At 42.9% G+C, this 23,476-nt stretch overlaps 1 protein-coding gene across 3 annotated transcripts in view; it reads right to left on the bottom strand.

Moving 5' to 3' along the window:
- gramd1a (GRAM domain containing 1A) overlaps positions 1–23,476 on the bottom strand; it is a 58,253-nt gene that overhangs the window by 7,931 nt on the left and 26,846 nt on the right. For all 3 annotated transcript variants that reach the window (XM_075466342.1, XM_075466343.1, XM_075466344.1), the window contains 13 exons: positions 20,907–20,927; positions 20,714–20,798; positions 19,549–19,652; positions 18,452–18,547; positions 18,222–18,302; positions 14,747–14,865; positions 10,625–10,934; positions 10,152–10,305; positions 6,989–7,141; positions 4,045–4,166; positions 3,767–3,909; positions 1,321–1,424; positions 554–784 (listed from right to left, as the gene is read on the bottom strand). In XM_075466342.1, the coding sequence (XP_075322457.1) occupies positions 554–784; positions 1,321–1,424; positions 3,767–3,909; positions 4,045–4,166; positions 6,989–7,141; positions 10,152–10,305; positions 10,625–10,934; positions 14,747–14,865; positions 18,222–18,302; positions 18,452–18,547; positions 19,549–19,652; positions 20,714–20,798; positions 20,907–20,927 (1,723 nt within the window). The remainder of the gene's footprint in view (positions 1–553; positions 785–1,320; positions 1,425–3,766; positions 3,910–4,044; positions 4,167–6,988; positions 7,142–10,151; positions 10,306–10,624; positions 10,935–14,746; positions 14,866–18,221; positions 18,303–18,451; positions 18,548–19,548; positions 19,653–20,713; positions 20,799–20,906; positions 20,928–23,476) is intronic.

Below are 23,476 nucleotides of genomic sequence, written 5' to 3'. Positions count from 1 at the left end.
AACATCTAACTTGAGGAAACATGTAGCGCTAAGTTTCCTAAACTCGTTTTTTTCCCCCATGGATAGGTGAATGTTTGTTTTTTAGGTTACATATGGGTTACATATGTTTTAAACATTTCCTAAGTCTCTCTTATTCTTTATTGAAGTTCTTGAATTTACCTGGATTATTTTAATTTAAGCTATTTAGTAATTAATTCATTCATTTTAATTCATTTTAATTCATTCTAATTTGCCTAAAGATGATTATTTAGTATTTTTGTTTGTCTGATTGAATGCTTGTGTTAACAAATAAATCAGACGTTACTCAACAGTTACTCAGTACTTGAGTAGTTTTTTCACCGAGCACTTTTTTACTCTTCCTCAAGTTATTATTTGGATGACGACTTTTTACTTTTACTTGAGTCATATTATTCTGATCTTAAAACGGGTTCTGAACCGACATCAGAACCTTTTTGGACAACAGCTAATTTTGGCAGCAGCTTTAATTCGAGCCACCAGATGGCAGCCTTGCTCAGAGGGAGTACCTGCAACAACAGGCCGTCAGCTGACTTACTGGTTTCCCTGCGGCCCCTATCCTCTCCGACTCCTCGGTCCCCTCGGTCCCCGGGGCCCACGCCGCCTCCCTCCTTGTCCCTCTCCCTCTCGCCCTGCCGTCGAGAGCAGGTGCGTTTCCTGCGGCGCAGGGCCGGCGGGGTCTTGGCGGCGTCGCCCCCCACCACCTCGCCCGTGGTTACGACGCACACTTCGGTCTGCAGCAGCGTCTCCAGCTTGCTCACCTCGCTCTCTGTGTGCAGAAAAGTCTCGATTAGAACTCTTATGGTCAGGTTTTTATCTGAGGAGAAGCTGAAATAAGTTAGTAAACACAGGAAATCCTGCAGCGTGAGCGCGCATGGCGGTTTGTCTCTGGGTGGCACGGCGACCCCAAAAATTCTGTTAGCTACTCAGAAACCCACAAACATTTACACCTGGAGGCCACCTGTCCCAGACATTATGGAGCTTGAAATGAGGATAAAAAGTGTTAAAATTCCTACATTTTGGAGCTGAGATGCAGGAAAATGACCTCAAATAAAAGTAAAAATGGTTTGATTTAGAGTTTCACTCTGAGGAGAAAGTACTGTTCCCTTTAATGTCTCCAAAAATAACTCAAATGAAGCGTTAAATAACTCTTTGATGGTGGATGCAACCTGTTGAAGAACACGATGCACATACAATCATAACAAAGATGTTTATGTTTGGGCTTCTCTCTAACTCTTTAGGAGAGTTATGGAAGCAAAACGAGGCTGAATGGCTCATTTCAGAGCAGGCCACCACCCGACTCACCCATGTGTCTGTAGTACTCTTCGATGCCGCTCCATGTGTTCTTTTCAATCAGCGCCTTCACCAGGCTCCACGGCTGCTTCCTGTAGCAGATGTCCGAGGAAACTCTGCACAGAGAAGAATCTGATATTAGCAAAAGCTTTGCCTTTCACCAGGCAGGAGCCAGAATCAGTTTCCAGAATGTTCCTTTGAAAAGGATGAACGCAGCTGATGAACCCGAGTTTTTAACATCACGTCTGTGAGATAAAGTTTCTATCATTCCACAAGTCAGACACTTTAAACCAGAGATACTCATTATGCGGCTCCTCCAGCTTTAATTGGCGGCTCGCACTCGCATAGTAGCTTATAACAATATGCTAACAATAAAATTCTTTCAAATAACATACAGCGTTTTAGTAGTATTAAGTATTTTTATTAAGTTTGTGTTTTTTTCGTATTAAGTATTTTTATTAGGTATTAATTAAGGCTTAATGGTGTTTCCTAAAGGGGGCTTTGTTAAACCTGGCAACGCAGCCCGCTTAAACCACCATCACATTGACTGCAGAGCATGCTAGCTCTTTTAGCCAGCGCGAGATGCAGGCACCATGGATCGGTTTTTAATTGAAAAAAGGGTAAAAACCAGCACAGAAACCAGCACAGAAACCAGCACAGAAACCAGCACAGAAACCATGCTAATCCTGAATGTCTCACTATGATTACAACAACAAACTACAAATACAACATGAAGAAAGTCGAGCACATGCACGCCAGCTTCCGCTCATCCCAGTATTAAGGTAAATGTGGTCTGAATTGAAAATGTATTGGTTGTGTTGTTTCTTTTTCTGTGGGATGTTTTATATGTAGAAATGCATATTTGCAAAAGGGGACTTTAGTATGTTGTGGTAAAAGTGGCTCTTCCCTTGATTTTGCTCTGCCAGTGTGGCTCTTGTGAAAAAAAAACAGTGAGTATCACTGGTTTAAAGCGTCTGTGAGTGGAAACAAAGACGCCTTCAATGGGAGAGATATGAAAAGTCATTCCAGGTTTGACCTTTAGGGGACTTCCCTTCCACAGAATGCTCTGAAATCACTTAAATTAGCTGCGCGGTCACAGCTCTTACTCATTTAAATCATGTGTCGAGGCCACACTGCACAACAGTCCTGAGATGCCCTTTCTTCTTCTGTGAGTGTTCATTGCTGCCAAACAGCCTCAGTCTTTCATCCTGAGATGCTGACCTACATTTGTTATTACTTTTCAGTGCCACTGTGTCATCTCTGCAGAGGTAAGGCTTTACTGTCCCACTGTACCGAGCAGCCAACTGCAATCTGCATCCTTTACTTTACCGCAAACCCACTGAAGTAAAACCTTAAAGATTAGGAGTGAAGAGGTGCTGAAGCAGAGTTCTGCGCTCTGCTTGCAGCCACTCAGCAGAAATCATTAGCTCAACGCATGTGCTGGCTCTCTTATCTAATCCAGAGCCGGGCTGTTATCGGCGTTATCGGAGTACAAACAGTCCAATAGCTGAGGAATCTGCTTGAACCTGTGCCACAGGTGTCACGCTTCAGCAAACACAGCGTTCAGAGCTGGGAGGAAGCTGAGGAATCCCACAATCAGAAAGGCCAACGTCAGCTCGGATGTGTTCGTAGATTCATGACGCAGCAGAGCTGCAGGAACTCCTACATTTTCCCTGATGCCCTCAGATATCAGCCCATTTCTAACAGACGTGCTTTTCCTTTACGGGTTAGGGTCACAGCGAGCATCAACTCACGTCACCACGCTTTGGTGTCATAAAAAGACTTTTTAAGGTTTTTAAATGAAGCGTCTTGATTCATTTCATCATGTAACACACTGCTGTGCATCAACATCATTAATCTTACTTACAATAAATTCCAAAATGTAACTTGAAGCCCGCGCAGTGCACTGCTCTCCATTAATCTGACACCAACCGACTGTGTGGGGGTCCCATCTGAAGAGCCCTCCCCCAATCCGACGTACGTTAATAAAGAAATAAGCAACAACGCTCCTCCTCTAGTTTCCCTAAACTCTGCAGACTGTGAGGCCAACGGTAACTCCTCAGAGGCAAAACACACAACTGATAGCAGCAAGTCATTCAAGGAAACAGACAGTGGAGCGAGGCTTCTACATAAAAACTACAGAAAGATGCTGATGTTAAAAGTGTGTTTGCACATCAAATGTTATGGCACTTTCATTCATATGGCAGCACATTTAAAATAAAGCTAAATGCTAAAAGCTATACGCTACTTTTGGATTCATTTTTGGATTCTGCGTACAAATGTGATTAATCAGGGAAATCATGTGATTAATTAGATTAAAGCTTTTAATCGTTGCCCAGCCCTAGTAATTATTGTTGAAGCATCTCTTATCCGATTGCTGGATCAATGGATGGAATAACCGAGAGAAAACTCGATTACCCGTGACGCAGGTCACCCCTGCACGGGACAACAAACCCACCTGAGCCGGCTCTTGTGTTTGTTGATGGAGGTGAGGCAGTATCTGTGGACGGTGTAGAAGTAGTCCTGGTAGGGGATGCCTGAGGTGATGACCTCCGAGTCCACCACGTAGCACTCGCCACGGGAGCAGCTTTTATGCAGCGTCTGCCGGCAGGAAGACAAGAGGAAGAGAGTCGTTAACGTGGTTCCCACGCAGAGACTCTGCGCCCCATATAAATGAGGTAAACGCATAAAATGGTGTTTCAGAAACTGATAAAGGGCCGTCTGTAAAGGACTGACCTGTGTCTCCACCACAGGGGCGGTCTTAGGGCCGAGGGGGTTGTTGAGGGCGATGGTGTAGCTCAGCACACGGCTGGTGTTCCCACAGCTGCTGTCCTGCTGCCATTCACCCACCGACAGGTCTGAAGAGGAAAGACACGAGGAAGACGGGTGCGTTAAGCAGAGATGGGACCAAGTCACACATGTGCAAGTCTCAAGTAAGTCTCAAGTCTTAGCTTTCATGTCTCAAGTAAGTCCCAAGTTTTAGCTTTTAAGTCTCAAGTAAGTCCCAAGTTTTAGCTTTCAAGTCTCAAGTAAGTCCCAAGTCTTAGCTTTCATGTCTCAAGTAAGTCCCAAGTCTTAGCTTTCAAGTCTCAAGTAAGTCCCAAGTTTTAGCTTTTAAGTCTCAAGTAAGTCCCAAGTTTTAGCTTTCAAGTCTCAAGTAAGTCCCAAGTCTTAGCTTTCATGTCTCAAGTCAGTCTCAAGTCTTAGCTTTCAAGTCTCAAGTAAGTCTTAGCTCTCAAGTCTCAAGTAAGTCCCAAGTCTTAGCTTTCAAGTCTCAAGTAAGTCCCAAGTCTTAGCTTTCAAGTCTCAAGTAAGTCCCAAGTCTTAGCTCTCAAGTCTCAAGTAAGTCCCAAATCTTAGCTTTCAAGTCTCAAGTAAGTCCCAAGTCTTAGCTTTCAAGTCTCAAGTAAGTCCCAAGTCTTAGCTTTCAAGTCTCAAGTAAGTCCCAAGTCTTAGCTTTCAAGTCTCAAGTAAGTCCCAAGTCTTAGCTTTCATGTCTCAAGTAAGTCCCACGTAATTTTTCTTGGACAAGTCACCTTATTATTATAATTTTACCTGCAGAATCTGATCTTAATAAAGTGAAAACACAAAGATATAAGTAACTGTCAGTAAACATCATTGGCCAATGTGTCCAACCTGTCCACCCCGTATCATATCAAGCTAATGTTAGCTAACTACCGACTAGGCTAACAGGATAATATTAGCTAATTTAACGAGCACTTACTGGTCAGAATGGATCTTCAAATGATGAACAAAGTTCGAAGTTATGCTAGATGCTTAACTCTCAAGTCATTCAAGTCATCGTGTCTCAAGTCAAGTGCCGAGTCTTTAACTTCCAAGTCCGAGTCGAGTCTCAAGTCTATTATTTTTTGTCAAGTCAAGTCACAATGACTTGAGTCCCCATCTCTGGCATTAAGAGAGGACAAATGCTGCATGGACCCAGGAGAAACACGTGTATGAGAATTTATGAACTAAATGAGATTTAGGGTGGGAAAAAGGGAGCAGAAACATGTAATCCTTCATGAAAAGACGGGGAATAAACTAAGATACTCTGGGCTGCTGACGGGGCAGAATCAGTCAGCCAAAGCTGAACAACATGTTGGCTGTGCCACTCGGCTGGACCGAGTGGCTCAGACAGACCGGTTTTCTTACTCAGTGAGCAACGATGATTCAACATCGAACTTCAGAGTAAAGCAGCCTGAACAGCCGGTGAGCTGCAAACAAAAAACGATCCAACCGTCACTCTCAACAGGAAAAACTCGCTCCTTTTCTCTTCACCCGATGAAACAAGTTCATACAAGTTCTGCAGAGGCGGCTTCAGTGAACTCTGTGAGAGGAGCCATCCTTAGAGAGAGCTCTGAAACACGGGTTCAACGCTGGTTCTACGCAGGTTCAACGACGGCGTGCTACACTGGCGTGCTACACCGGCGTGCTACACCAACGTGCTACACCGGCGTGCTACGCCAACGTGCTACATCGGCGTGCTACACCAACGTGCTATGCCAGCGTGCTACACCGGCGTGCTACACCAATGTGCTACACCAACGTGCTACGCCAGCGTGCTACACCGGCGTGCTACACCAACGTGCTACGCCAGCATGCTACGCCGGCGTGCTACACCGGCGTGCTACACCGGCGTGCTACACCGGCGTGCTACACCGGCGTGCTACACCAACGTGCTACACCAACGTGCTACACCGGCGTGCTACACCGGCGTGCTACACCGGCGTGCTACACCAACGTGCTACGCCAGCGTGCTACACCAACGTGCTACACCGGTGTGCTACACCAACGTGCTACGCCAGCGTGCTACACCGGCGTGCTACACCGGCGTGCTACACCAACGTGCTACACCAACGTGCTACGCCAGCGTGCTACACCGGCGTGCTACACCAACGTGCTACACCAACGTGCTACACCGGCGTGCTACACCGGCGTGCTACGCCAACGTGCTACACCGGCGTGCTACACCAACGTGCTACGCCAGCATGCTACGCCAGCGTGCTACGCCAGCGTGCTACGCCAGCGTGCTACGCCGGCGTGCTACACCAACGTGCTACACCGGCGTGCTACACCAACGTGCTACGCCAGCGTGCTACACCGGCGTGCTACACCAACGTGCTACACCAACGTGCTACACCGGCGTGCTACACCGGCGTGCTACGCCAACGTGCTACGCCAACGTGCTACACCGGCGTGCTACACCAACGTGCTACACCAACGTGCTACACCAACGTGCTACATCGGCGTGCTACACCAACGTGCTACACCAACGTGCTACACCGGCGTGCTACACCGGCGTGCTACGCCAACGTGCTACACCGGCGTGCTACACCAGCGTGCTACACCAACGTGCTACGCCAGCGTGCTACGCCAGCGTGCTACGCCAGCGTGCTACGCCGGCGTGCTACACCAACGTGCTACACCGGCGTGCTACACCAACGTGCTACGCCAGCGTGCTACACCGGCGTGCTACACCAACGTGCTACACCAACGTGCTACACCGGCGTGCTACACCGGCGTGCTACGCCAACGTGCTACACCAACGTGCTACACCGGCGTGCTACACCAACGTGCTACACCAACGTGCTACATCGGCGTGCTACACCAGCGTGCTACGCCGGCGTGCTACACCAGCGTGCATCCTCTGTGCGCGCCCAAAGAGTGGAAGCAAACCTACCAGTGAAGTGCCTCATGGAGAAGAGGTGCTGGATGAAGTGAGTGTCAGCAGAGAAGAGGAGGTCGTGCAGCTTGTCGACACTCATGCGGACCACGGCGTTGATGTTGAGCCGCCCACTGAGGTCGGCACAGAACGATTCCACCTCACCTGAAGCTTAAAAGAAAACACAAGACATTAGCGTTGTTGTCACCTTTGTTGGGATTTCTTTTTCTCTTTGTCAAACAATGCTTTTATGTGTTAGTAGCTTTTCCTATTATTATTATTATCGATCCGTTTCTGCTGCAATTGAAGTCTACAACAGCCCCTAGAACGCTATGGTACAAAGTTGTGAAATTTGGCACACGTATTCAGCACCATGCCAAAGTAAAAGTCAAGAATTTTCAAGCCCCAACAGTTTAGTCTCTAGCACCACCAACGAAGTGCATCCAACTGCATAACTTTTTTAACTAATACAATTTCACAAATGAGGCATCGTTTGAATCCTTGGATCATGAGGAATCCTATGACATCATTTTGCTTCTGACTAGATTTTCCGCCATTTTGAATTTTATCAAAAACCTTCAAAAAGCATTTCAGGTCATACAGATTGTTAACACTGGACTTGGCACATAGACTATTCAGACCAAGCCGCACAAAATGTATCGTGTGGAATTGTTAATTAGGCTTCAGTTTTTCCATAAAAGCCAATCAAACTCTACGCCGATGCGCAAACGGGACATTAGGCCGTATCTCTGCGATGCATTGATGTATCAATAACAAACTTGGTGCATGGACTCATGACGCCTCCCTGAGCAGCCGTAGCCTTGCCTATTGTGCCATATTCATTAATAAGATTTTCCTGAGGTTTTCCAGGCAGGTTCAACAGGGGAGAAGGCAGGTGCAGGCAACATTTGCTGCCCAGCCAGCTCCCCCCTGACACCTCTGCCCAGGTGAGACCGTGAACACAGCGGGGAACCCTCCAGGGTAGAGTTGCTGCCTCCTCTGCTGTTCTCAGTCAGCTGTAAACAAGACACAGCGGCTTCCACGGCACACTTTCTGCATCATGTAGCGCCTCCTCTAAGCATCAAACTGAAGGGACGAACCCCCCCCACCCCGACGTCGTCTTCTTGGTCTGGAGCCTGAAGAGTGATTGTTTCTCTGCTGACTTATATCTGTTAAACTATGGGATTGTTTATTATTATCTTAGTATCTAATGAGACTTTTTTAATGGCAGTCTGTTGGAGGGCTGAGAGAAAATTATTAATCTGGTAGTTTTAGGCTGAGCTGTTTGATGAATACATAAATTGTGTTTTATATAAACCTTTAACTCACTTTTAAAGCACTGCATTAGTTGAAGGCTCCTCCCACTGCCCGAAAACATGTATGTTAGGTTAATTGGTGTCTCTAAATTGTTCCCCAGGTGAGAGTGTGAGCGCCCAGCCGCTGGGGAGCATGAGCCGGTGTATTTGTAGCGTGTATTTGCATCAGGAAGGGCATCTGGGGCAAAATGTGCCAGATCCATGATGCAACATCGACTCGCTGTGGCGACCCCCTACTACTCAATTTCATTTTTATTCATAAAGTGCCAAATACAATAAATGTCATCTCAAGGCACTTAAATAATAAAGTCCAATTCAAGCCAATTGGAATTCAGTTCATTCGATAGAAGAACAAGAAGAAGAAGAGCGTTAAAGACTCCAATACAATTAAAACCCTTCCAGGTTTTCCTCTCCAGTGGACTGTTGGATGTGCAGGACTTCCCTTCTGGCATTTCATTGTTTTTTTGCCACAAAAAAACTCAAATTTCCATTTGTTTTCATTCATTTTCATCAAAGAGGGAACAGAGAGTCTATATTTCCTCACTGAGCTGCAGTGAAGCAGCGAGGGACAGAGGGGGACCTTTGTTTTTTATTTCCGTCGTTACAACAAGGTTCAAAGAAGCCTAAGTAAACCTAACTATCGTATTTTGTGCGTATTTAGAGGGCTGAGCGGTAGATTTGACTAATTTGGACCTTTATGAATGCTGGAGGACCTATAGAAGCTTTTTAGCTGAGGGCAGTCGTAGTCTACAGAGAGCTGCAGCTTTGCTGTGCAGAGAGAAGTGAGACAGGAAGAGCTCATTAACGTCTGCCCTTCAGGACACAGTTTCCCACTACATGTAGCCAACATGTCGCTATCAGTAAGGATGGTTTCTTTTTGATGAGGAGTTATAAGCAAGTGCAGCTCAGTTTGCTGCTGACGAACCCAGACGGTTTGGATTATATCGGTATAAACGTCTGATTTTATACTCTAATCTGACGGTCAAATAATCCCCCAACAGAGGCCCAGTTCTGTGCCGTAACACTGGTGCAGAAACGGCCTTCACTTAAAACACAGATCCAGATTTAGTTTGCCGGTACAGACTAGAGATGCACCGATTGCAAAATTCTTGGCCGATACCGATTTCCGTTTTTTAAGGAGGTCTTACCTGCCAAAACCGTTTTTTCCAAAACCGATTTTCTATCTAAGAAATAATTATAATCATGTAATAGACACTATATTTGTTTGGCTTGAGTACCCTTTCCCAAATTTAATACAAGTACCCTTCCCCCAGACAACATTTTGCTTAGATAACTGCAATTAAAATCACAACTAGTGGTCGGTTATATGCTATCAAAACCCCCCTTTTCAAGAATAAAACATCACAAATAAGAAATAGAGTGAGAGTTTCAACAGTGCCTCTTGAGCAGATTTATTTTTTCCTCCTTATATTTGCTAAACAAACCTAGGTGCTTCTTTTCCAAGTGCAGTTATCAGGAGTTATAAGCAAGTGCAGCTCAGTTTGCTGCTGACAAACCCAGAAGGTTTGGATTATATCGGCAGAAACGTCTGATTTCATACTCTGATCTGAGGGTCAAATAATCCCCCAACAGGAGAGAATCCTCTGAAACAGCCTCTCTGCGTCCCTGCAAGCAGCTGAAGGCCTGAATCATCAGCCCGAAGGGGTTCTTTGATGTGCTTAAAAAGGTCAAATATACTCAAACTAATTTAATGCAGAGAGGAGCTGTGCTGGAGACAGAAGAACTTTTAATGACGTCGTTAAATTAAGGAAGTCCATCATTAAAATGTGAGCCGTTTCCAGACGGACGGCGGCCCCGCTGGGCCCCGCTGGGCCCCGCTGGGCTCTGATCGCACAGATACTTACTGTCCTCCTGTGTGTCAGAGGAGTTGCTGGGGTCGGTGGGCAGCTCTTCGTTATTGGCGATGTCCAATGAGGAGAGGTTTCCCTGACTGGTGCTCGGCAGGGGCAGCATGAGATTGGCCGATTCGGACAGGCCGTCTCCTCCTTCCTCCAGAGTCTGAAAGAGGAGGAGGGGAGAGTCAGAGAGGAGAGATACTCAGAGGCTTGTAAGGAAATCACCCCATTGTCATATGACATGAGAACCGAGGCCTGAGCGAGGCCGACCTCGTGTTGATGGGACCTGAGCAGACACACCACCAGCGTAACCGTGAAATCAATCTGACACCAGCAGACTACACAGCGCTCTGTCTGTCTGACATATCACTGCTTATCTGAGGTTAAGACTAGCCAGTTATCTTCAAAATTCAGGATGACATTTGCAGTGAAAGATGAATTAGTGAGTAACTATGGGAGCATTTCACTGCAGTTCCACTCACAAAGGATGCAGCAGCAGAGGCTGTGGTGTTGGTGGGAGTGGTGGATGACAGGGAGCTGGGTGGGCTGGGGGGGCTGGGGGGGCTGGTGGGCTCCAGAGGCTCAGAGCTGAGTCTGCGTCCCGACGAGGAAGGCACCTCCACGGGCAAACAGGAAGTGTAGGAGGGGGGAGGAGTCCCACCGAGGCTTGGGGTCGAGGAGGAACTGGCCAAACCAAAGGGCACCAGGAGGGGGGGCGAGCTGCCGGTGGAGGGAACCGAAACCGAGCTCAGATCGAGCAGATCCGAGACCGACAACGACTCGTCTCCTGGCCTGGAGAACCGTGAGATGGAGGAACCAAGAGTTAGACAAAGAGACATGGGCTGTGTTCCAAACCGCATACTTCTCCTACTTCTCCTACTAACTTTCTGAGTTAGTATGCGAGTTTGAGTAAGCAGAAGTTCCCGGATGCATACTAGATTCTCTGAAATGTTGGGTATGCATCATGAGGTTACTACTCATACTCAAACTACCCAAGATGCAACGTAACGTGACGACGGCAGTTTCAAGCTAGCTACAACGAGGGTAGGTTCACTTCCTGTTTTCAAAACAAAAGCACCAATTGTATCGTAATGGCTTTCCCTATGATAAAAGGCAACGGGTATTTTATTTTGTGAAAATAACCGGAAGTGCGTTGCTCACTGCGGCTAGCTTTAGTAGCGCCGAACTCGTGGGAACCAAATTGTAAACAGCCGGTATTTTGTCAGGTTTTCAACACCTTGGGGATCTAAACGACTACTTTCTCTCTGAAAATGTTTCAAATGTTGCTAAATTTTCCAGAGTATAGGGCTGTGTTCGACACCGCATACTGCTCCTACACTCATACTAACTTTTTGAGTTAGTATGTGAGTTTGAGTAAGCGAGAAGTTCCCGGATGCATACTAGATTCTCCTAAATGTTGGGTATGCATCATGAGGTTACTACTCATACTCAAACTACCCAAGATGCAACGTAACGTGACGTCGCCGATCGTCATTTCCTGTCAAAACGGCAGTTTCAAGCTAGCTACAACGAGGGTAGGTTCACTTCCTGTTTTCAAAACAAAAGAACCAATTGTATGGTAATGGCTTTCCCTATGATAAAAGGCAACGGGTATTTTATTTTGTGAAAATAACAGGAAGTGCGTTGCTCACTGCGGCTAGCTTTAGTAGCGCCGAATTCGTGGGAACAAAATTGTAAATAGCCGGTATTTTGTCAGGTTTTCAACACGTTGGGGATCTAAACTAGGGGTGGGCGGTATGCACGGTATCATACCTTATGCGGTATTTTTCACCAATGGTAGAGATTTTTTTGCCATACCTTATACCGCAATAGCTCATGAGTCCGGCAGTAATGCAAAGTTTTGAACATCCGCTTGGATATGCCGGGCGACAGTAATCGTAAGACAAGGTAACACGAGTAATTTGTTTTACCACCTGCGGGCTAACCATGCTCCGGAATATGAAACGAGTCAAAGCCGGTGTTCTGTCGACTTCTCCTACTTGTCGAGATTTGCTACTTTGTGGTTTTGCGCATGCGCCGAGTCGATTTTCTAAGTTTCGTTTTCACGCCCATAATGTTTTGCTACCATGCATCTCAGCTGGTGTATAACGGTAACATCCTCAAAATCCTGATTATTTTCTCTTTTGGAAGACATACAAAGTAATAAAACACTTATCGTATTAACAAGCAGTTTAACATGCAGAAATGGGGTGTCTGAAACATGACGCATATTTGAGCATGTTGAATAAGTGGAAGGCGCCTATGAAAGTTACGTCATCCAAGAGGCAGTTTATTCGAGGAAATGTACCTTTTCTTATTTTTTAAATATAAATATAACGTATATGTTTTTTATATTTCCTGTGTTTTCTGTTTTGCACAATACATTTAATTTAATATTGCTGCAAACATCCTGATTGAAAGTCTTTATTTGGTGCTATGGTAACCACTGAGAAACTGTTCTGTTGTAATTTATATACAAAAGTACCATACCGCGATATATACCGTATACCGTCAGTGGCTCAAATTTTACCGGGGTATACATTTTAGGCCATACCGCCCAGCTCTAATCTAAACGACTACTTTCTCGCCTGAAAATGTTTCAAATGTTGCTAAAGTTTACAGAGTTTAGAGCTTAAGTGAAATCAGCTTCAGGCCGGCTGATTTCGGCTCGGGCAGGAGGGAGATGCATTGTGGGTAAATGCTCTGCATACTGTCTGATCAATCAGTATGCAGAATGGAAGTATGCAGTATGTAGTATGCAGTATGCAGAATGGAAGTATGTAGTATGTAGTATGCAGTATGCAGTATGCAGTATGTAGTATGCAGTATGTAGTATGCAGTATGTAGTATGCAGAATGGAAGTATGTAGTATGTAGTATGCAGTATGCAGTATGTAGTATGCAGTATGCAGTATGCAGTATGTAGTATGCAGTATGCAGTATGTAGTATGCAGTATGTAGTATGCAGTATGCAGTATGCAGTATGTAGTATGCAGTATGCAGTATGCAGTATGTAGTATGCAGTATGTAGTATGCAGTATGTAGTATGCAGTATGCAGTATGCAGTATGTAGTATGCAGTATGCAGTATGTAGTATGCAGTATGCAGTATGCAGTATGTAGTATGCAGTATGCAGTATGTAGTATGTAGTATGTAGTATGCAGTATGCAGTATGTAGTATGCAGTATGTCGTATGCAGTATGCAGTATGTCGTATGCAGTAAGTAGTATGCAGTATGCAGTATGTAGTATGTAGTATGTCGTATGCAGTAAGCAGTATGCAGTATGTAGTATGCAGTATGTCGTATGCAGTATGCAGTATGTAGTATGCAGTATGTCGTATGCAGTATGCAGTATGTCGTATGCAGTAAGTAGTATGTAGTATGCAGTATGCAGTATGTAGTATGTCGTATGCAGTAAGCAGTATGCAGTATGTAGTATGCAGTATGTCGTATGCAGTATGCAGTATGTAGTATGCAGTATGTCGTATGCAGTATGCAGTATGTAGTATGTAGTATGTAGTATGCAGTATGTCGTATGCAGTATGTCGTATGCAGTATGCAGTATGTAGTATGTAGTATGCAGTATGTCGTATGCAGTATGTCGTATGCAGTATGCAGTATGTAGTATGCAGTATGTCGTATGCAGTATGCAGTATGTAGTATGTAGTATGTAGTATGCAGTATGTCGTATGCAGTATGTCGTATGCAGTATGTCGTATGCAGTATGCAGTATGTAGTATGCAGTATGCAGTATGTAGTATGCAGTATGCAGTATGTAGTATGCAGTATGCAGTATGTCGTATGCAGTATGCAGTATGTAGTATGCAGTATGTCGTATGCAGTATGTAGTATGCAGTATGCAGTATGTCGTATGCAGTAAGCAGTATGCAGTATGTAGTATGCAGTATGTCGTATGCAGTATGCAGTATGCAGTATGTCGTATGCAGTATGCAGTATGTAGTATGCAGTATGCAGTATGTCGTATGCAGTATGCAGTATGTAGTATGCAGTATGCAGTATGTAGTATGTAGTATGCAGTATGTCGTATGCAGTATGCAGTATGTAGTATGTAGTATGCAGTATGTTGTATGTAGTATGCAGTATGTAGTATGCAGTATGTAGTATGTAGTATGCAGTATGCAGTATGTAGTATGCAGTATGTAGTATGCAGTATGCAGTATGCAGTATGTAGTATGTCGTATGCAGTATGCAGTATGTAGTATGCAGTATGTAGTATGCAGTATGCAGTATGTAGTATGTCGTATGTAGTATGCAGTATGCAGTATGCGGTATGTAGTATGCAGTATGCAGTATGCAGTATGTCGTATGTAGTATGCAGTATGCAGTATGCGGTATGTAGTATGCAGTATGTAGTATGCAGTATGTCGTATGCAGTATGCAGTATGTAGTATGCGGTTTCGAACACAGCCATGGAGAAGGAGCATTAAGGAGGCAGACTTTTCATTCTACTGCCACCCGTCACTGAAAACAAATCCATAAATCCACAACTCCTGCCTGACAGACACCCACACAAACACACTCAGTGTGAAAGCTTCAGCCTCCAGGTGTTCTATTTGGTCAATGGATGTGTGGGAAACACTCACAGCAGTCCGTTCATGTGTTCGGCGGTGGGGGAGACATAGTCGTCATCTTCGCTGGTGAGGCCCAGTTCTGTGCCGTAACACTGGTGCACGATGTGCCACAGCTCTTTGGGGGACAGGGCCTGAAAACAAACAGCCTTCACTTATTATTAGGGCTGGGCAACGATTAAAATGTTTAATCTGATTAATCACATGATTTCCCTGATTAATCACGATTAATCGCATTTGTACGCAGAATCCAAAAATGAATCCAAAAGTAGCGTATAGCTTTTAGCATTTAGTTTTATTTTAAATGTGCTGCCATATGAATGAAAGTGCCATAACATTTGTTGTGCAAACACACTTTTAACATCAGCATCTTTCTGTAGTTTTTATGTAGAAGCCTCGCTCCACTGTCTGTTTCCTTGAATGACTTGCTGCTATCAGTTGTGTGTTTTGCCTTTAAGTGATATTTTAGACTGGAACTACTACGCTGAGAAGACAATTCAACCTGGCTCTAAATGCAGGAGTTTTTTTTAAACATTTATTTTGAAATACGTGCTTTTATGTTGAAACAAGTAAAACAGGAAGTAGCGCCGGTTAGCTCCGTTAGCTTCACACCTGTAGCAGTGATGTTAGCTGCTAGTTTATCTTTATTTTATTCCTCCATACTTCGTGGTGTTTGCTGTAACTGTGTGAATGTGATGCGTTCAACAGACTTTTACAATAATAAAACCTGCGTTAATGCGCGATAAAATATTTATCGGAGTTAAACGCGATAATAACGAGTTAACTCGCCCAGCCCTAGTTAAAACACAGATCCAGATTTAGTTTGAGGGTACAGACCAAACAGATTCAGATCAATGGGTCTGCAGGACACTCAGGATGAAATGCAACAAATACCAACCTGCATATCTCAATAAAACCACAGAAATTACAAATACAGCACAAGTCACTAAAGCTGATTTTCAGAACAAAAGATAAATTATAAAAAGTGTCCTCAGTAACAGAAGTGAATCAGCTTTTAGCTGGAAAACTGACCCCAGAGCAGCTCCAGCTAACATCCAGGATCTGCAAACTGCTCATGGCAGGAGCTGAAGGAGGATTATTAATTCAATTAAATTTTTATTTATATAGCGCCAAATACAACAAATGTCATCTCAAGGCACTTAAATAATAAAGTCCAATTCAAGCCAATTGGAATTCAATTCATTGTAATCATAATTCTTTATAAAATAATCCATTTGTGCATATTATAGCATCTCCTCTGACAAGTCCTGACGAGTTTTTGTACCAACTTAAAGTGGAAAATGTTTGAAATGTCAACATCAGTTTGATGATAGTTGCAACAGTTAAGAGGACCCCAGAACAGATTAAACCCATCGAAGCCAAAGAGTGCTTGGCTGGCCTCTCACTGCCGTCTGTGATCCACGTTCAGAAGAAGAGAATAATAAAAAGGTGGACTGGAAACAACTGCTTCTTCTACTGAATTAAAACCATGAGCAATATGAGCGCTCTTATTCACTTTGACCCACTTATTAAAGTGGTTAGTCTGATCCACTTTTCTTTTTGTGGCTTTCCAAAGCGTGGCCTCAGATTTGCTGTGTGTTGCAGGTAATTCGATGCTTTTCATCAGCCTGATATGATGCTAAACGGATGATTCAATAAGTCAGATGACGTCTTTCCAACTCCATCAACTGCTTTAGTTCTCATCAGGACGATAATATAACATAATATGCCAGAAGTGTGAAGCACAGAGCGGTGGATGTTGTCCCAGCGGGGTTCTGATTGACTGTAAATCATTTATTATTAATCAAATCACCAAAATGTTCATTTCACCAAATGGAGACATTTTTAAATCCAGGTTAAAAACATTTCTGTTCTCATGTGTCTATGCATGAAATCTGCACGATATCTTTGAACTTGTCTGGACTGTTGCTTGTTTTTAAATTCATTTAAATGATTTTATTTGTTTCTCTTTATATTCTTTTATGTATTTTTAATGCTTCTTCCACTCCCTGCTGCAATGCTTTTATTTCATGTGAAGCACTTTGAACTGTTCTGTACATGAAATGTGCTATATAAATAATTTTGATTTGATATCAGTCCAAAATTGACCTTACAGTATGACTTGTTGTGGATTCCACCATCCATCTCTGCAGTTCCCATTATCCTTAATTTTCTCTCATTTTACAGCCTTTAACTGTCACCAATCAGTTAACCTGTTTGCATCTCGTCTCTTTCTAATCCAACCTGCACTGGGAAACACAGATGCTGCTGCCTCGTGCTTAGAAACTCAACACTGGAGACATTAAGACAAAAAGCTGCGTTGCCGTCTGTGTTCCAACGGGGTAAATAACAGTGATCCGTCTCAGCTACAACGAGGGTAGGTTCACTTCCTGTTTTCAAAACAAAAGCACCAATTGTATGGTAATGGCTTTCCCTGTGATAAAAGGCAACGGGTATTTTATTTTGTGAAAATAACCGGAAGTGCGTTGCTCACTGCGGCTAGCTTTAGTAGCGCCGAATTCGTGGGAACAAAATTGTAAACAGCCGGTATTTTGTCAGGTTTTCAACACGTTGGGGATCTAAACGACTACTTTCTCACCTGAAAATGTTTCAAATGTTGCTAAAGTTTACAGAGTTTAGAGCTTAAGAGAAATCAGCTTCAGGCCGGCTGATTTCTGCTCGGGCAGGAGCGAAATGCATTGTGGGTAAACGCTCTGCATACTGTCTGATCGATGAGTATGTAGTATGCGGTTTCGAACACAGCCATACTAACTTTTTGAGTTAGTATGCGAGTTTGAGTAAGCAGAAGTTCCCGGATGCATACTAGATTCTCTGAAATGTTGGGTATGCATCATGAGGTTACTACTCATACTCAAACTACCCAAGATGCAACGTAACGTGACGTCGCCGATCGTCATTTCCTGTCAAAACGGCAGTTTCAAGCTAGCTACAACGAGGGTAGGTTCACTTCCTGTTTTCAAAACAAAAGCACCAATTGTATGGTAATGGCTTTCCCTATGATAAAAGGCAACGGGTATTTTATTTTGTGAAAATAACCGGAAGTGCGTTAGCTCACTGCGGCTAGCTTTAGTAGCGCCGAATTCATGGGAACAAAATTGTAAACAGCCGGTATTTTGTCAGATTTTCAACACGTTGGGGATCTAAACGACTACTTTCTCGCCTGAAAATGTTTCAAATGTTGTTTATTTTCTCTCATTTTGCAGCCTTTAACCGTCACCAGTCAGTTAACCTGTTTGCATCTCGTCTCTTTCTAATCCAACCTGCACTGGGAAACACAGATGCTGCTGCCTCGTGCTTAGAAACTCAACACTGGAGACATTAAGACACAAAAGGCTGCGTTTCCGTCTGTGTTCAAACGGGGTAAATAACAGTGATCCGTCTCTGTGGCTTCTCCTCCTTCTTTTCAATGCGTTTTATTTTGAGACTTTTAACTAGAGGCTGAATCAGAGCGTGGGAGAGGAGGGAGTACCTTGTCCAACAAGGCGTTCTGCCACAGACGGAAAATCATCATGAAGCTGCGATCCCTCGCTCCGAACGACGTGAAGAAATGCTACAGAAGGGGGAAGCAAAGGAAGAGGAAGAATAGGAGTGAGTGCATTATCTCTGGGAGGTATTTGCTTTGTCACCGTCTGTGCGGCTCATTCTGTGCTGACTCACCAGCAGAAAGGAGCACATGAAGTGAGCAGTGTTCAGAAATACCTTCTCATTGTCGGTGCTGATCTGGATGGCGTTTGGGATGAGCTTGGCGGTTTTTTCCTTGGTCATGGACGTCACGTCTTTCAGCAGGATAGTGATCTGCACAGAGGAGGCACTCTTAAATTCCTCTTACCTGCCTTCAGGTGTGACATTAAAGGGATAGTTCGCCTCTTTTGACATGAAGCTGTATGACATCCCATACTAACAACATCATTTCTGAACATCTTCTTACCCCCTGCTGCGTCCTGTGAGCAGAGTTCCAGCCTCGTTTTGGTGTTGATGAAGGTAGTCCGGCTAGTTGGCTGGGGTTTAAAAAATAAAGCGTTTTGCTTCTCAGAACAATATGCGTTCAACAGAGTAATACATTTGCATCACAAAATGGTTCTCCAGGAAAAAGTCTGACCTCACAATCTCTTGGCCCTATTTTCTCTCCCTTCGTATCACTGCCTGCTGTGCAGACCGAAGTGCAGACCGAGCAGTCCCCTACACAGCAGGCAGTGATACGAAGGGAGAGAAAATAGGGCCAAGCGATTCTGATGTTTCACCTCTGATTTGATCAAATAAAAATAAAAATAAACATGATTTTCTTTGGATTTTCTGGAGTTTTGAGCCTCTCATTGAAGTCACTTTAAATCCTCCATCAGCTACATTCTGTCTAAGAACTAAATTTATGTTTTCTGGGCCGATCAAGATGCAGATATTGGACTTAATTGTATAAGTATGAACATATTTAGACTAAAGTAGGGTCCAACAGACGCGGCTGTCGGCAGGCGGCAGCAGGCAGTGATACGAAGGGAGAGAAAATAGGGCCAAGAGATTGTGAGGTCTGACTTTTTCCTGGAGAACCATTTTGTGATGCAAATGTATTACTCTGTTGAACGCATATTGTTTTGAGAAGCAAAACGCTTTATTTTTTAAACCCCAGCCAACTAGCCGGACTACCTTCATCAACACCAAAACGAGGCTGGAACTCTGCTCACAGGACGCAGCAGGGGGTAAGAAGATGTTCAGAAATGATGCTGCTGATATGGGATGTCATACAGCTTTCCCTTTAAGCGGGCGTGCACGTGGCTGCGTGCGTGCACGTGTGAGTGACTTACAGTGGTTTCCCAGCGGAAGATGTTGCTGTAGAAGCAGAGCCAGTTCTCCGACAGATAGAGGCGGCCCTGCAGCAGGATGTCCTTCTGCAGAGCGCAGGAGTAATCTGAGCAGAGGAAGAGAAACCAGATCAGCTGACCGACACCTGCTCGGATCCGGAGTCCCCTCCATCGGCTTCCTGTCCTTTAGAGAACTGATTTTAAACTTTTAATGTTGGTTTTTAAAGCTCTTAGCGGCCTCGCCCCGTCGTATTTATCTGAGCTTTTAACAGTCCTGGTAGAGCTCTGAGGTCAGCAGATCAGTTTCTGCTGGAAGTGCCCAGGTCAGAATACAAACCCTGGGGTGAGCGAGCCTTTTCCCAAAGCTGCCCCCAGGCTCTGGAATAAGCCCCCCGTCCAGCTGCCTCTTATTTCTGACCTGGGCCTCTTCACATCTGGGCTAAAAACCTGCTTATTTAGGATTTAATACCCAGTAGCATGATGACACTTTTATCTTATTTTATCTTATTCGATTTTGTTGTATTTTATTGCTTTCACTGTTCTTTTATTGTTTTTACTTCTTCTTCTCTTTATTTATTACCTGCTTTAAAGCACTTTGGTACATCGTAAGGATTGTCTATAAAGGGCTGTAGAAATAAAGTACATTTACATTTACATGTTATGTTTATAACATGGGAAACGTATCACGTTTCTATCAATAATGTGAACATTGTCAGGGCTCATGGGAGTGAATAATAAAACTCTAACGTGAAATGGGACACATTTCTGAGAGCTGGTGAAACATATCTGCTACTGGCAGGTTTTTTAAGTGTTTTTAGTATATTTTCTGCGAGTCAGGTGGGAAGTTCGACATCAGTCCCCCAGAATCTATCCAGTACAGGAACCTTATTTAGAAGAATTTTCTTTGAATTATACTTGAATTTTATTCCAAAGATGGCAACTGATTCTGTTTCTGAGACTCCAATTTGTTTAAAATACATTTACTTCAAAATTTAAAAATATTTACAAATACATTTTTTACAACTACATATACAAAATATTTTGTATTTATAATAAAATATTTTGTATTTGTATTTAAATACAAATACAAAATATTTACAAATACATTTACATTTAACAGTTCAGGCTTTATTTAAAGAAGTGACTGTGACACTTCTCTCTTACTCACCCACGATAAGTCGCTCTGTGTCTGGAAGCTTCTTAAAGATTTTCCGAAAGTCTTCGTTTCGCTGTTTGTATGTAGGACTGAGAACCTGAGGGTGACAGAGAGCTCACAGCGACTCGCTTTGATAAAAAAAAAAAACACACACAGTCTGAGTCTTACATGGCCAAAGGAAGGGGAATGAGAGGTGTGCACTTACGTTGTACCAGCTCTGCATTTTCTGCAAAGAAAAGAACAATTTAATTAGCCGTCGTGTCTCCATGCAGCAAAGAAGAAGTAAGCACAGAAGCAGGAAAATATGGTTTAAAGGTGAAGTATTTCACAGCATTTCCCCTGATTTACAGGGTTTTATGCAACACTGAAAAAAGTGACTTTTTGGTGAAGTAACTGTCATAATCTCCACCTTGTATTTTTAAGATTCAGTAAAAACTCGAGCTTCTTAAGTAAATTTAAACATTTTATTAACGTAATACATGAATTATGGGGGAAGAGAAAGTTTTACTTAGGTTTCCTCATACAATTTAAATGTTTAATAGTTGTATGTACATAAACCTAGAAATACTACATAAACTTTACTCTGAAAGTGTGTCGTTAAAATCTACTAAGTTACTTCATAACAGCAAATATCATCATAGTACAATATAATGTAAATTATCCACATCCCTATACTTCTTATTGGTTCAGCCTGCTCAGTTAAATTGATTTATTTTTACCTTTATTGTTAAATGTACAAATCTGTTTTTATTTAGTTTACTGATGTTTATTCTTATTATTATTTACCCTACTCTTCATACTGTAGATTTGTTTATAGCTAATGTTTATTTCTCTGATGTTTATTCTATACTGTAGATTTGTTTATAGCTGATGTTTATTCCCTATTTTTATTCCATTTGCTTGTTTTTCCTTTAATTGTTTACATATCTTTTATACTGTACGCTGTTGCAACACAATAATTTTCCAAATTGGGATGAATAAAGTACTTATCTATCTATCTATCTATTTATTACAGATATATAAAATTTACTTAAAATTTTGAGTAAAATGATGTTCTAAGAAAAACAAGTAGACTTTATTGAATTTGTTTAAATAAATACAACTTAAAACTTGTAAGATGTAATTAAGTAAATGTTACTTAATATCTTCAAAACTTATGTTTTATGTTGAGTAAAATTTACTTGATATTGCAGCACTTAAATCTTACTTAAATCATTTGAGTACAAATACTTAAAAAGGGTTTTTAAAGTAAATCTTACGAGTTGTTTTTTTCAGTGTACGTTTGTGCAGTTATGGCCCAAAGTTTTCAGCACTGTAAAAATGTGCACGTCACTGTGCACGAGAGCCTCTAATGACTGAGAGGTGAAGGTTTGAATGAGACCCCAGAAATGACAGGAAACCACTCTAAAGTGGAATTATTGCAGAGGTATGCAATCCCCTCCATTTATCAGAGAGATGACACCAAGAACAACAAGCCACATCTCGTGAGTGGGAGCACGTGCACATCCCGGTGAACTCTGCCACGGATCGGGATCCCTTTTGGTCAAACTACTCTGGCCCAGAAGTCTGAGATAACTGATAACTGTGTGCGTTTCCTGCTTCTGCTCGTCCTGATGGCAGATTCAGGGAGTAGAAGAATATCAGAGAATTATTTCTCCTCCCATGGTTGCAAAATGCTTCCTCAAATAGAGAGCGAGAACTGTCAAATTGAACCTTTTGAACTAGAAACCCTCATTTCACCAACATCTGGGTGAGGTTGGGGCACATTTTCCTTTCTGGAGTCAATACTGGAAACGTTAACATGGTTTAAATGATGAGTTTGACAGTTTTCTTCCACCTGATAACCAGAGGTGGGTAGTAACGATTTACATTTACTTAAGTAAGTTTTGTAAAACATACTTCTAGGAGTAGTTTTAAATCTCTATACTTTTTACTTTTCCTTGAGTAGATGTGTGCAGCAGAAACTGTCCTCTTACTCCGCTACATTAGGCTACAATGAGCTGGTTACTTTTCTTCTTACCTCTTTGGTATTCTACGCCTCATTATTTTTATCCCCCCGCGTACGCCTCATTTTAATGTTTTATTCTGACAGAGAGAGAGACTTCCGCCAAAGGCTCTACCACCTGACTGTGTTCCACCAATCAGACGCAGCCGTGCAGTCTGGTCACGTGACCGTACTCGATCTCAGCGGCGGGACGGGTTAGCTTTAGCATTAGCAGTCGTAGCAAACAAACAAAGAAACAGATGAAAAATGTCAGAACCAACGGTGGGAAATGAAGACGCAGACGAGGCCTCATACTGAAAGCATGTTTACCTACAAAGAGTGAGAAACAGCAGCTACATTATGTGTCTTCTGTGTCAACCAAAACAAACGCACATTTCAGCAGAAACTCAACATCTAACTTGAGGAAACATGTAGCGCTAAGTTTCCTAAACTCGTTTTCCCCCCATGGATAGGTGAATGTTTGTTTTTTAGGTTTCATATGGGTTACACATGTTTTAAACATTTCCTAAGTCTATTTTATTTTTTATTGAAGTACTTGAATTTACCTGGATTATTTTAATTTAAGCTATTTTGTAATTAATTAATTCATTTTAATTTATTTGATCAATTGGATGAACTCTAATTGGCCTAAAGATGATTATTTAGTATTTTTGTCTGTCTGATTGAATGCTTGTGTTAACAAATAAATCAGACGTTACGCAACAGTTACTCAGTACTTGAGTAGTTTTTTCACCGAGCACTTTTTTACTCTTACTCAAGTAATTATTTGG

Source organism: Odontesthes bonariensis, chromosome 5 (assembly GCF_027942865.1).
Source record: "Odontesthes bonariensis isolate fOdoBon6 chromosome 5, fOdoBon6.hap1, whole genome shotgun sequence".
Taxonomy (NCBI): Eukaryota; Metazoa; Chordata; class Actinopteri; order Atheriniformes; family Atherinopsidae; genus Odontesthes; species Odontesthes bonariensis.
Note: the sequence above shows the minus strand (reverse complement) of the source record. Positions and strands in the feature narration are given on the sequence as shown.